The sequence below is a fragment of the Amia ocellicauda genome, chromosome 21 (assembly GCF_036373705.1).
Source record: "Amia ocellicauda isolate fAmiCal2 chromosome 21, fAmiCal2.hap1, whole genome shotgun sequence".
Classification (NCBI taxonomy): domain Eukaryota; kingdom Metazoa; phylum Chordata; class Actinopteri; order Amiiformes; family Amiidae; genus Amia; species Amia ocellicauda.
In genome coordinates, this window is record NC_089870.1 from 2,642,699 (window position 1) to 2,657,430 (window position 14,732).

The following is a 14,732-nucleotide window of genomic DNA, read 5'->3' on the forward strand; positions in this document are numbered from 1 at the left end:
AATCATTACAAAGTTATTCTGAGTGATCACCTTTATCCTATGGTAAACATTTCTTTCCTGATGGGAGTGGTCTCTTCCAGGATGACAATGCCCCCATCCACAGGGCATGAGGGCTCACTGAATGGTTTGAGGAGTATGGAAATTATGTGAATCATATGCTGTGGCCTTCGCAGTCACCGGATCTCAACCCAATTGAACACCTATCGGAGATTTTGGACCGACGTGCTAGACAGCACTCTCCACCACCATCATCAAAACCCCAAATGAGGGAAAATCTTTTGGAAGAAGGTTCATCCCTCCAGTAGAGTTCAGAGACTCGTAGAATCTGTGCCAAGTTGCAAAGCTGTTCTGGTGGCTTGTGCTGCCCAACACCTTACTGAGACACTTTATGTTGGTTTTTCCTTTAATTTGTCACCCGTCTGTATGCTTCACATTGCCACCAAATAACCAAGATAAACTAAACTGCCTAAACAAGGGGAATTTTGAAGAACCTGTAAACTCCTAGGTCTTTCTCATGTGTTACTTCATCTAGTTCTATTCCTCCCATAGTGTAATTAAAGTGGACATTTTTGTTACCTGCATGTAATACCTTGCACTTGTTCAAATTTAATTTCATCTGCCAGGTGTCGGCCCACAACTGAATATTATCGAAGTCCCTTTGAATAACCTGTGCTGCCAAGATTGTATCTGCTGAGCCACCTATTTAGTATCATCGGCAAATTTGACAAGTTAACTATCCCAGAGTCCAGATCATTAATATAGATTAAAAAAAGCAAAGGCCCTAGTACTGATCCCTGTGGAACTCCACTAACAACCTCACTCCAGTTAGAAGCAACTCTTCTAATCAACACCCTCTGTTTCCTATACATCAACCAGTACATAATCAATCTACTTACATTACTCTGAATGCCTGCAGCTTCCAATTTGAGGATCAGTCTTTGGTGTGGAACCTTATCAAAAGCTTTCTGAAAATCTTAAGTATATCATATCATATGGTTTCACGTAATCTACAGCTGCAGTTGCATGTTCAAAAAATTCTAATAAATTAGTAAGACATGATCTGCCTCGTCTAAACCCATGTTGACTATCTCCAAGAATATGGTTTTCATTAAGATGCTCCTCTATTTTCTGTCTATTCATTTTTTCCAACATTTTACAGGTGATGCAGGTGAGACTGATTTGTCTGTAATTTCCTGGCTCAGTTTTGTCCCCTTTCTTGTGGATTGGTATGACATTTGCTGTCTTCCAGTCAGTTGGCACATCCCCTGTTCTAAGTGTCATTTGGAATATTTGAGTTAGCGGCCTATACATAATTTCCCTCATTTCTTTAAGTACTGTTGGAAATATACCATCTGGCCCAGGTGATTTGTTTGTTTTTAATTCTGCTAGTCCCTTTAGTACCTCTTCCTCATTTATTCTGATCTCTCTTAGGATTTGCCTGGACTGATTGTTAACCTGTGGCATGTTATCTGTTTTTTCATTTGTAAAACCCTCTGTGAAATACTCATTTAGAACATTTGCTACATCTTGTTTGTTTTCCAAGATACTTCCATTTTTGCCCTTTATCACTTTTTCACTTCCTCCTTTATTGACCTTTATTGCTGTTGTAGTATTGAAAAAAGCTCTTTACATTACTTTTAGCTCCAAGAGCTATGTTTCTTTCTATTTCCCTCATTGCTTTCCTGATCCCTTTCTTAAGATCTCTTTGCAGTTCAGCATATTCTTTGTATTTTGTTTCATCTCCGTCCCTTTTGTATGCGCTATACAACATTTTCTTCCTCTTGATATTTTTTTGCATACCTCTATTAAACCATTTTGGTTACTGTTTTTGGTCCTCAATTTGCTAAGTTTTGGTAAAAATGTCTCCTGAGCCTCAAGTAGTATATTCTTAAAATATAACCATCCATTTTCAACTGAATCTGTATCCAGTGTGCTCCAGTCTACCTCTTCTAAGTGCCGCCTCATGTTCCTCTATACCCAGATGATAAGACTGAGCAACAGTTGGATTGTGCATTAGAAATGATCGGTTCCAGGAACATTTTTATTACTAGATGATGTGACTGGACACTGTTTGTTATCCAGTGAGAAACAGGAAATGGTTGAGAGTAGTAGTTGAACTAGTTGTAGGGCAGAACTAATTATGTTTGTGTGTAACAGCAACTTTGTGTTGTGTGTGTGAGCATGCATGGGTATGTGTGTGTAGGTGACTATGCCCGTGTGAGCAGGTATATGTGTGTGATACATGAGAGTGTGAAAGAGAGTGTGTGTGTCTGAGTGTTTGTTAGCGTGAAAGAATGTGTGTGACTGCTTGTATGCGTGAGTGAGAGGTGTGTGTAGGTGTTTGAGGGTTTGTTGAGTGTGTGTGAGTGTTTAAGTGCTTGTGAGATTGTGTGTGAGTGTGATGGTGTGTGTGTTGTTTGTGAGTGTGATGGTGTGTGTGTTGTGTGTGAGCGTGATGGTGTGTGTGTTGTGTGTGAGCTTGAGGGAGAGTGTGTGTGTGAGTGTAAGAGAGAGAGAGTGTGTGTGGTGTATGTGAGTATGTGTGAGAAAGTATGTGTTTGTGTGTGAAGGGGTGCATTGGTTGGATGAATGGGGAGGGAGTTGTCCCCTCCAATAGACTGACTAGGAGCCAGTTGTGCAGAAGGTCTTTTTTGGACGCAGTGAAATGGAATCCCCTGGCAGTCCATCCATTATGCATGGCAGCACTTCAGCAGCAGCAAGTCCCGAGGGCTCTCTCCAATTCCACACGCATGGCCAGAAATCCTCCTAGCTGAAACAACACAGGCTCTATGGGTGGTGCCATTATGCTGCTTTCTGTTTTCTTTCACCAGGCCTGCCTCCCTTGGTCGAGCATTGACCCCACACAGCGACACAGATCATGGGGAAGGCAGTAGTGCCAAGCCTCTCTCTAGAAAATCTCCTTTCCTTTAGGCTGCCCTATTGTTGGCACATCTCAAGCATGTTACATCAAATTGGAGAGATAAACACCAGTGCTAAGGCGTGAGAACTGGTCGATTTACTGCATCACCAAAAACCAAAAAAAGTTTAAAATATTTAGGATTTAGGTGACATTAGTATGACTTCCTCTCTTGGTTGTGAAACTGCGATTGTAGGATCCCTCTTGTGTGAGCTTTGATTGCTGAGGATCGTGCCCTGCGTGTGAATTCTGCTTTCATGGTTTTCATTAAATTGTTTACAGTGCTGGTGGCTGAAAGTAGCTCTGCCCTCTGTGTGTTTACTCCTGTTCCTACTAGGCAAGTGTGGGAGAGAGTTGGACACCGAATTCCAGTGGAACGTCCCAATTCATAATTCATGCCATTGGCCTTTGGTTACTGAAGATCAACACAAGCATGCACACACGCACACACATGCACAGACATGCACTCACACATGCATACACATACACTCTCTCACACACATCCACTCTCACACACAGCTTACCTTTTTTTAAGAATGGTTAAAACAATTATAAACCTTCAAGTTCATGTGACTATATCGGAGAGGGATTTAGCCTGGTTACAGTTTCATGTTTCAGTTCTTAAAATCCACTGTATAGCTTTTCGTCAACAATCTCAAAAGACAGAACTGTAAATGCTTTAGAAAACTAAAAAACCTATGAGAAAAAAAAAAAAAAGATCTTTTGAAAAAGATTAGTGACATATAAAAGCACTGTGGAATCATGCTTTAGACAGGGTATTGTCCATGTTTGACCAGTCAAGGATAATATTACGCTTAGCTGGTATGTACACTTTGTAGCGTAAGGTACACTTATAAATTTCAATTAAAGAAGTGAATTTATAGTATCACCTTATCACGAATCCTGGAATCGTGTAGAACTCAATTTCTGTAATAATTGGACGCAGACACCAATTCCAAAGATATAAATTGTCAAATTTATTCAAAAACAAAGACTAAATGTAGCACTACACTAATTATACAAAAGGGAAAAACTAATTAAAATTCAACTCTAGATCAACAAATCAAAGACAAATCACTTCCGTGACCAAATCAAAGACCATGGGATCGCATATGATAACACACAAATCGTTAAACAAAAAAGGTTATAAACACATTGACTACAATACCGGTTAGTAAGACGAAGGTGAGTCTCTCATTAGTATTGTTAGTCAGACATTAAATAACTACGCAGGTTAGTATTTATGTCAGGTAACTTCTCGTGATATATATATATATCAGTCTCATTTACGTTTAGGTGCCGAGAAAGATCCTATCATTACTTGTTACCACAATTTCCCTTAACTGATTATTATTCAATGATTAAGGATAGGCAGGGCCACCAATAATCTAACGTCTATTAACTTGTGTCAATTTCAGACTAAACAGTTAAACAGGAATGAGAAGATATTTCTCGGCGTTGACAGATTTTTATGCAACACACATTTATATTTAAGAAAACTAAATGATATTACACATTCTAGAGTTATGAATCACAGATTAACATTTCTAATCAATTTCTCAAATGTCATGAATCATGAACTCCAAACTGTTAAACTTATCTGAACTTCGTCGCAGAGAGGCCTCTCTGGCTTCGGGCTCAGATAACAGCACACGGCACGAGGTCCGTGTGGTTGGAACAAAGGCAGTCCGGTTCGGCTTTGTCCAAGAACTTCCACTCAGTCGATGCACCTGGAAGTTGGGGTTTCGTAAATGTAGAGTCTTTTCCAAACAGATTTTCCACTGGTTTGAAGGCTCCAAGGTTGTGCACAAAATCTTCTTTGTAAGCAGGGTTCCACCGTAGTTACTTGAAGACGAAGTCTTTGAGGAAAGCAGGGCCCTGTTTGTTCCAAGGGTCAAGTTTTTTAAGACTCAAATAGCTATTTAAATGACTGAACACTTTCGTATAGTCGACTTCAATTGTCAGGTGGGCACAGGCGGGCATGCGCAGTCTGTAAAGTTCTTTATTTAATAAAGTCCTTTAAAATAATTCTTCGTACGGCTCAATCTCCTTCTCCCAGTTTAACTCTTCTGTTGCCGGAAGACTTGGTTGGTTTCTGGTTCCGGTTCGGGCTACAGAGCTACAGGTTTTGCTGTGGCAGCGAGTTACTGGTTCAGGTGAGAGAGAGAGAGAGAAAGAGTCCGTGCGCTGTTCTTTATAGTCTGTCAGATCAATAGGTGATTTGTTCTTGAATTTTTGAGATTGGATTTTGGTTTCAGCCCCCAGTGTCCTATTGGAGGGGGGCTTGATTTATGACTGATGTCAATCCATGCCATCTTTTGGAAATGCCGGTTGGCCCGGGTTCGTAGCTCTATGTCGGGATTTCGGCTCTCGTCCACTTCAAATAGTTTTTTATTACCTACAGGCCCCTTTCTCCAGACATCTCATAGCAGGATTCCAAACTATTTGGCCTATTCTCGGTGCCATCCTCCCCAAAACTGTCACTTTGATGTAAACCAGTTCCAAGCTGATGAGTTAAGGAAATCTGATAACTTTGGGGGGGAGAGGTCTTCTTTAGATCAGTGCTTCAGCTCAGAGCTAAAATGCTCTTATCAAAATACACCCAACATAACGCTACAACTTTCATCATGAGCATTCCAGACAACGTCCTTTACCATAAAACATTGTAGTTGTCTGGAGTTGACTGCAGGTACAGTGAGGGGAAAAAGTATTTGATCCCCTGCTGATTTTGTACGTTTGCCCACTGACAAAGAAATGATCAGTCTATAATTTTAATGGTAGGTGTATTTTAACAGTGAGATACAGAATAACAACAAGAAAATCCAGAAAAACGCATTTCATAAAAGTTATAAATTGATTTGCATTTGCAGGGAGACTGACAGTTATTTTGTGTTTCTTCCATTTGCGAATAATCGCACCAACTGTTGTCACCTTCTCACCAAGCTGCTTGGCGATGGTCTTGCAGCCCATTCCAGCCTTGTGTAGGTCTACAATCTTGTCCCTGACATCCTTGGACAGCTCTTTGGTCTTGGCCGTGGTGGAGAGTTTGGAATCTGATTGATTGATTGCTTCTGTGGACAGGTGTCTTTTATACAGGTAACGAGCTGAGATTAGGAGCACTCCCTTTAAGAGATCACTCACCTAATCTCAGCTCGTTACCTGTATAAAAGACACCTGGGAGCAAGAAATCTTGCTGATTGATAGGGGATCAAATACTTATTTCCCTCATTAACATGCAAATCAATGTATAACTTTTTTGAAATGCGTTTTTCTGGATTTTTTTGTTGTTATTCTGTCTCTCACTGTTAAAATACACCTACCATTAAATTTATAGACTGATCATTTCTTTGTCAGTGGGCAAATGTACAAAATCATCAGGGGATCAAATACTTTTTTCCCTCACTGTATGTCGTAGTCTCCATAAGGTCTCTATAAATACAGGGGATACAGAAGTCAAACAAATCAATGTTTCATCTTAATAATAGACATTCTCTTAGTCCAACACTGTTCAACTAGTCTGAAAGCGAATTAAATAGCCTTTGGTTTCCGACAAAATTGAAGAGGTGTCATTGTCTTTCAGAGAACAGATCATTCCTCCTTTTGTTGTAACCCGTCTGTATTCCTGCTGACGGCGGGGAGAGAGAGAGAAGGGTATACTGCTGGAGCTGTGGAGATAAGTAATGGTAGAAGGCTGACAGATGACAGGATAAAATACTCCCGTAAATTGAGCAACGTTGCATTTTTTTTTATTTTTTTTTTTAATGTTGTGACTTCAAGATGCCCTCTGGGGCAGCAGCTTCAGTGCTGGCTCGCTTTAGTTTTGTGATACTTGTGTTGTTGCTAATTAGCCTAACAAAAAAACAATAAAGACAAACCCCTCCATAGTTGGTAAACAACCACACACAGGCCCATCAATACACAGCAATCTGTGGATCTTCTATTCTTTTAAACTGGTGTTTAAGTATGAACTCTGCACAAATCTGTTGTTTTTCTTTGGACTGAAATATATTTTCCCTAGATAGAATTAGAACAGACTTTCCTGTTAATCCTGCAATTAAATAACTCTTATAATCATTTTGTGAAGAGTACCTTGATCAAGACCAAGTTCTGACCTCACATCACACTAAGAAGTAGACAAAATCCAAACTTTGACCTTGCTGCAAACCACACATTACAAACTCATACCCTATTTTTTTTTTTGCTTTCGATATATATTTTTTTGTTTACAATTCTATACATTTTGCTTTTGATTGTTTTATTTTTGATCTCAACATCTATTTTTTCTCAACTTTTTTTTTTGTTTACAATATTTTTTATTTTGAATTCGTTACTTATGACACTAATTTGAGCCCATAACTTTGTACTAATTATAAATTAAAAATGCAATGGTGTCACAAGTTTGTAATTTGTTAATTCAATATTTTTATTTGGTCTAAGTCTAAATGTTTTGAGAAAAAAATGTATAAATCTGTACTTAAACTTAAGTCTTTTCGGACAGTGGTTCCCAAACCTGTCCTGGGGGACCCCCTTCCCTGCTGGTTTTTGTTCCAACCGAGCTCTCAATTACTTAATTGAACGCTTAATTAAACAAATAATTTTCTAAATCAGAGACTTTAAATTATTTTAAACAGTAGGGGTTTTAAATTAAGTATAGAATTATATTAAAAAATGTATTGAAGAAACAACTATTTTCTTACACAAGTCAAATCTAAACAGATTACTTCAATTAAGGTTCAATTAAGCAATTGAGAGCTTGGTTGGAACAGAAACCAGCAGGGTAGGGGGTCCCCCTGGACACGTTTGGGAACCACTGTTTTATAAAACAGTTCATAGTTTTTTAAATGATGTCCATGCATCCCTTTGTTGTAAACTACCTTGCTTTCTTTCTATCCCTCTAGCTCCACCACCCCTCCCTCTCTCCCTGTCCTCCTCTTTTTCCTCCTCCACCTCCCCACCCACCCCTCCTTTCTCCCCCGGCCTGCTCATTTGTGAATGATGGCTGCCCCAGAGCCCCTGACGGCCCTGTCGAGATGGTACCTGTACGCCATCCATGGGTACTTCTGCGAGGTGATGTTCACAGCTGCCTGGGAGTTTGTGGTCAATTACAACTGGAAGTTCCCTGGTGTGACCAGCGTGTGGGCCCTGTTCATCTATGGCACTTCCATCCTGATCGTGGAGCGCATGTACCTGCGGCTGAAGGACCGCTGCCACATCCTGCTACGCTGTCTCATCTACACGCTATGGACATACGTATGGGAATTCAGCACAGGTCTGCTCCTGCGCCAGTTCAACGCCTGCCCCTGGGACTACTCAGAGTTCGACTATGACTTCATGGGCCTCATCACACTGGAGTACTCCCTGCCCTGGTTCTGCGCTTCCTTCATTGTGGAGCAGCTGGTCATCAGGAACACCCTTAGGCTGCGTTTCGATGAGAAGGCCGATCCGAGCGCCGCCATGGCAACTGGCGGAATGGCTAATGGCTACGTGAAGGTCAACTGATACAGAGGCCACAGCCTCTCTTCCCAAGCCTCAAACAACACAATAATAAAAAACAGTGTACTTGGAGTCCAGGTGCCATTTCATCAAGAGGGTTTTTTTATTTTTTATTATTGTTAATATGGTTTTCTGTCTTTTTTCCTAATGTTGTGAAGACCAAAGTAGGAAATTAGATTTTATTTTTATTTTATTTTGGGTGGGGTATGTAATGGGAAGGTTCAAGTTTCGGATGGCAACATAATCATAATATTCCTGCTGCCTGTTGCTCAGCTAACACAGGAATGAACTTCCAAATCAGTGCTTTTAATACATTAAGAATGGAACTTTAACAATTTAGATGCTTATGAAACACAAAATGTTTGTGTATAATATGCATTTTTAAATGACTATAGTACCCTTTTAGGAAAAAGGTATATTATTATTATTATTATTATTATTATTATTATTATTATTATTATTATTAGTAGTATTATTATTATTAATAATAATAATAATAATAATAATAATAATATATATATTAATAACATATAGTGTGTGTGTATGTATATATATATATATATATATATATATATATATATATATATACACACACACATACATACATATTAGCTTTGGCAGTGTAGGGATGTGTGATTAAACAAATTTAGTAACCATGGTGATATATCTTTATAAAAAGATTAAAGACAATATGTATTTTTAAATCTCTTTAATCATTTACCTTAAAATGTAAAAGGTGTTACAATCCTTCTGGAAGCAATGCATTACTTGAATAATGTGTCATAGAGTTTCTCTTTTTATATGTAAAGAATCTTTTAATATTTTAAAATGCATGAAACTTTGTCACCCATACTTCAGTTATATACTTGTTTTATACGGTACATTGTTTAACAGCACTCCAGATAGATTCATAGATTGAAAGATTTATAAATGTAGAATTAGATATTTAGTAAACCACATAAAAGGAGACAACTGTTAACCCAAATCAAGTAATAATAAAATCAATACTGATTTTCTTATTTAGTTGTATTTCAGGTATGCACTATGATGAAAAGTAAAATGAAGGTTGTAGGTCTATTATCATAAAATATATACAACATTCTCTAGGTATGAATGAAGAGTGTAAATGCCAGCCTAAAACACAAAAAAGTGCAACACAACTGTGGTAAAGATAGATAATCAGTACATAGGTAGGTAATGCATGTATATCAATGGAAGAATGTCAAAAAGACAAGGTGAATAAAACAATTCTACTAGGTTCTCATCCACTAAGAATGTATCTGAGACAGAATCCGATTTAAGAGCTTCTGTATTACACCCAGTAATTACAGCTTGTATATGCACAATCAGTCGCCACTGGCACTGTACCTGCGCACATCAAAGAAAAACGAAAAGCTTACTGTGAATTAATTGGAAAAACAGCTTGCCATACTGACATACTGTTCTTTCAATAGTTTTCCCAATGTGAGGCTCCTCAGTGATGCAAGAGAGTTTAAGTGCTGAAATCCTGAGGCATACTCAAAATCCAAACCCTTCCAGTATTTCATGGAGTCAGTGCTCTGACTCGGCAGCTGAATACATTCTTCATATTTATTTGTTCTTTACATGATAAGTGAAGTAGTCAGTCATTTTCCTTCACAAGATCATTACCACAAACCCAGCAACTGAGTGTCTTATCTAGTATACAACACCTTTCACCCATTTCTCACTGTGCCTGTATGTAAGACGCACAATGTAAGCTACACACAGTTTATGTTTTTTCCCAGAACATGAATGTATAATTGCAGATGAAGTTTAACATGGAAAAGCAAAGCAGATTGAAAAGAGCTGATATTTCCATGTTTAATTGAGAGTTTTGGTTTGAACACAGATGATTTATGGTGTGCCATTTACACAAAGGCATTTTCGTTAAATATTATTTAATAGCTTACAAATGGTAATAAAGCCAAGACAAAAGACAAACCCAATTACATTCATGGTCCAACCTTCTTACATTCCTTGTGCTAAATTGAATGGATGGTCATTTAATTTACGTCTGCTGTTTCCTTTATGTTAAGGTAGCAACATTATATTTCTACCAACAACAACAGTAATACTACTACTACTAATTATTATTCATAATAATTAATAATAATAATACAAATTAAATGGAAAGTCACTTGAATCAATGTTTTTTAGTATAACCTATTCAATGCTGAACTTCCCTTCTTATTTATTTTCTGAATAAACACTTATCTAATTTTGTGGATCTAGTTACTGAAATAATTAAATCATGCATGCATTGAAATGGATAATTAGACATGAATTGTGTTTCCCTTTGCAAAATATGGTGCTAACCACTTTTGAGCTTTTTGTTTTGTAATGTTGTCCAGAAACTCTAGTATTTCTTTGTATTGCACTTATATTTTGTAATTCGCCCTGGACAAGGGCGTCTGCTAAGAAATACATAATAATAATAATAATAATAATAATAATAATAATTTCATTAAATTACAATATTAACAAACAAGCAAATAAATAAATGTGCATGTACATTATTTTGTAATGCACGATAAGATAAATGTTTTGTAATATTTAGAGATGTAGAGAGTATTGTGTATTGTATCAAAAGAAGAAACACAAATTAAGGGTGAATGTCAAAGAATTGTGTGGTACTATAAACACGGCCCTGTAAAGTACAAGAAAGGTATGGCAGCAGCATGGCCAATGTTTTTCGTTTGCATGTCAACTAAATTTAAGAATATGTATCTTTTATGCATAATGCATAATACGAATGGGGTTTTGTGATCTATATGAAATACACACAGAGCAGCTTTCCAGTTCCTTGGCTGGACAGGAGAAAAGTTTGTCCAATTCTGTTCATACCAATGTTCTCAAGAGGCAGAAGAATTTAGGAAGAGTGGTGATAAAATGATGACTTGGTATATCTCATCCAGAAACTTGCTCAGCTTTGTGAAGGGTGTTATTGACTGAACACGATAAAGCCAAGAAATGACAGTTTGGATGGAAGCTGATAAATAATAAATAAAGGGCTGGTGCTTGTATTAAACTGGGGGGAAATAAACATTTTGGAAACCACTGATCTTCCTTTAAAGAAGTTCAGCAACTAGGTGAACAGTTGCTTATTGGCACTGTTCTCTACAAAATTAGTACTGCAGTTTGTTCCCATTGTCTCTGAGGTTTGGAATGCATCATCACATACTTCAACCCTCCTAAGTGACTTGCAATAATTGCAATAATGCAATTGGTGGCTCTATATTTGATTCCGGCTATTCCAAACCCTTTCTGGTATACGCCTTATATAGGCTCCTCTTCTTTACATAACAGTATTACAACTATTTGAGAGTGTGTTTTAGAAAAAACATTTTGTATTGATCAAGCAGACTGCAGTGTGCATTGGGGAAATCGCAAAATGATTTCAAACTCAACCACAGACTATTATAAGGGTGTGTCTAATGACAAAGTTTTTATTTTAGTTTTTGACTGTGTTGTAAGATCCTTCAAATGACTCAGGCTATAATTTTAACTTAATAATGGGTATTTCACTGAACATACAAACAAAAGATGGAACAAAAACAGCTGAAGGATACGTGCTGTCAGTTGTCTGTCTGACTGGAGTTTTGTAATTAATTTGAAATATGTATGATGGTAAGTATATCTATATATTGATCCAAACATACAATTGCAGTATATACAGTATATATTAGACTGCTGTCAAAATCCCCTCCAAAATATCAACTGATCAGTCATTGTTTATAATAATAATAATAATAATAATAATAATAATAATAATAATAATAATAATAATAATAATAATAGCCTATTAGCAATAGTAATAATAGAGTAGTATCAATAATAATAAAAAACAACAATGATAATATCCACTGCCAAAGACATTTAACAGAAATAATTTGCATAATCAGTATGCAAACCATGCAAAGTGCTGTACGTTACTGTGGATCACGAAGCTCTCGTAATTAAAGGATTTTCTTTCTCAGTAATAAAAACAACAACAAACAAAACAGGAAATTCTCAAGGAGAGGGTCCCTGTGTGACAGTTTTACCTATTGGGAAAATGCCCTGTGTGCCTATACATCATTCAGGTCTCCTGTTGTGGATTCAGGTAAATGCAAAAGCATTTTGTTTGATTCCATGTGATTCTATGAGTCTAGCAGAGATGTGGGGAAGTCACCACCTTTTCCTTATTGTTATGTCAGTTTTCAAACTTCTGATTTGAAAGTTTATTACATATTATGTTTATTATCATTTAATATTATATTGTATTATAAACATTAAAAACTGTCAATTTTTTGACAAAGCATAGATCGCTTATGCATGTCCCTAAAATCAAATAAAAAACCTTACACCTCTTCAATTGTAAAATGTCATTGATATATTTATTTATTTATTCATCCATTTATTTATTTATTTGTATGTTTTTATGTTGACAAACTCCTGTAACTTTGTGTCTCTGGAGATATCCAGGTCTGTGTATGTGACTAACACCATTATTCTGTACAATAGATCTTTTTTTAATTTGTTAATACATTTGTTCATTTCTTCTTTCTTGTGTATTGTTTTCAAATAAACAAAGTAATAATACATAAATAGAGGCATGTATCATATATTGTGCTTCAACCACAACACATTAGTATTCTTGTACTGTATCATTATTTCCAACTTTTTACCTATTTTTGTTAATGAAATATTTAAGCTCTATATACCATTGTTAAAGAGGTTAAAATCAACATAATTTTGTTTCTACTTCTGTTGAATCCAAAATTATTTTGTTGTTGTTTTTTTACAATTGCAGCTGGTACTTTTGAAGACCAGTAACAAAATAAATACTTTTTTCGACCTTCCACTGACTTCCCCTATTTTTGTGGGTTGGAAAATATATTACTAACACATGCTATAACATTAGAGCCATTTATCTGATCCAAGTGTTTTGTCTCCCACCAACAACCAGCACTCTACAAGACAGATAAACGGTGGAGTTTGGGAAACAACTTAATGTTAGAAACATAAGATGACCCTTAAATTCTAATATATACAGTTCAAATCATAGTGGGTATGTGTACATTCATGGGTTCATTTGTCACCAGTCAGTATATGGAATATAGTTATATTACATTTTAATTTTGAGCTTGTGTTCTTGAAGGGCAGAAAACCTGGTCAGAAATAGCTAGCTATACCCTCATGTGATAAGGTGTGCATAAACTGATGTTGAAGGATGGTGTGAACATAATGTTATTAATGAGCAATTACAGTTTTTCACAACCATTTACACATGTTTCCTGAAATTATACTCAATTTTCTCAAAACTATAAACACAAAACAAAAAACCCACACCATACTGGCCAAGTCTCAGACAAAATGAGACACTCAAAACCATAGTAAAAACATGTTATCTTCCATCTAAATGATGGAACTAAACTCAACACTATTGACACACTGTCCTCAAGCTACAAACACTATTAAACTAAATTTTTCAATGAGCAATCAGAACTCTGGCATGAATAAAAGGGCCACAGGTGAACTCACCTGTGTTTTGGAGCAATCATCTGTATTTTTCAACATCACTCTTTGTGCAGCCATCAGCCAACATGATTTCCTCCACTCTCATGCTACCCTTGGCCTATATAACAAAGGCCATCTGCTCACATTCCTTGATGGTCTATGCTCTGTTCCAACATGAGCAAAGCAGCCCTGTTATGTTGTCATTTAGGACAGTAATGTCAGTTTCCACCATGCTGCTCTGGTCCGTAATGGGTTTAAAGACAACCCAACAGTCTCTAATATGTTTCTTCCACCCTAGTCACCATTCCTTAAACCCATAGAGGAGTTCTTCTCAGCATGGCTGTGTAAGGTCTATGACCGATATCCCTATGAATGGGAAAACCTTCTCCAGGCTATGGAGGAGGGCTGTAAGGACATATCCTTGGAGTCCTGCCAGGGATGGATAAGGCAAACTTTGCTTGTGATGTAGATAAAAAAAACTCTAAGAGGCACCTCGATATGAAATGTCAATATTGATTTTACCCAAACAAATCAGAATGATTTATCCGTGATAGCAATAAAAGCAATAAAGCTATAACATAATATTTTATTAATAGTAGTGTTTCTATATGTATGATTTTTGTTTCTTTATTCAGTTCAGTTTAGATTTTTTTTTGTTTAGTTAATAAAATGTAATTGTATTATAGATTTTTAAAATTATTATTATTATTATTATTATTATTATTATTATTATTATTATTATGTTTATAAAGATATTTCTTCTTAATAGTTAAATGATTGTATAATTATTGTTTAAAACAAT

General features: G+C 36.5%; 1 protein-coding gene across 2 annotated transcripts in view; it reads left to right on the plus strand.

Annotated features, from left to right (window-relative positions):
* tmem229b (transmembrane protein 229B) overlaps positions 1-8,826 on the plus strand; it is a 57,430-nt gene extending 48,604 nt beyond the window's left edge. For both annotated transcript variants that reach the window (XM_066694230.1, XM_066694229.1), the window contains one exon: positions 7,816-8,826. In XM_066694230.1, the coding sequence (XP_066550327.1) occupies positions 7,910-8,416 (507 nt within the window). In that variant the 5' untranslated portion in view covers positions 7,816-7,909 and the 3' untranslated portion in view covers positions 8,417-8,826. The remainder of the gene's footprint in view (positions 1-7,815) is intronic.
* Positions 8,827-14,732: the final 5,906 nt, after the last annotated feature.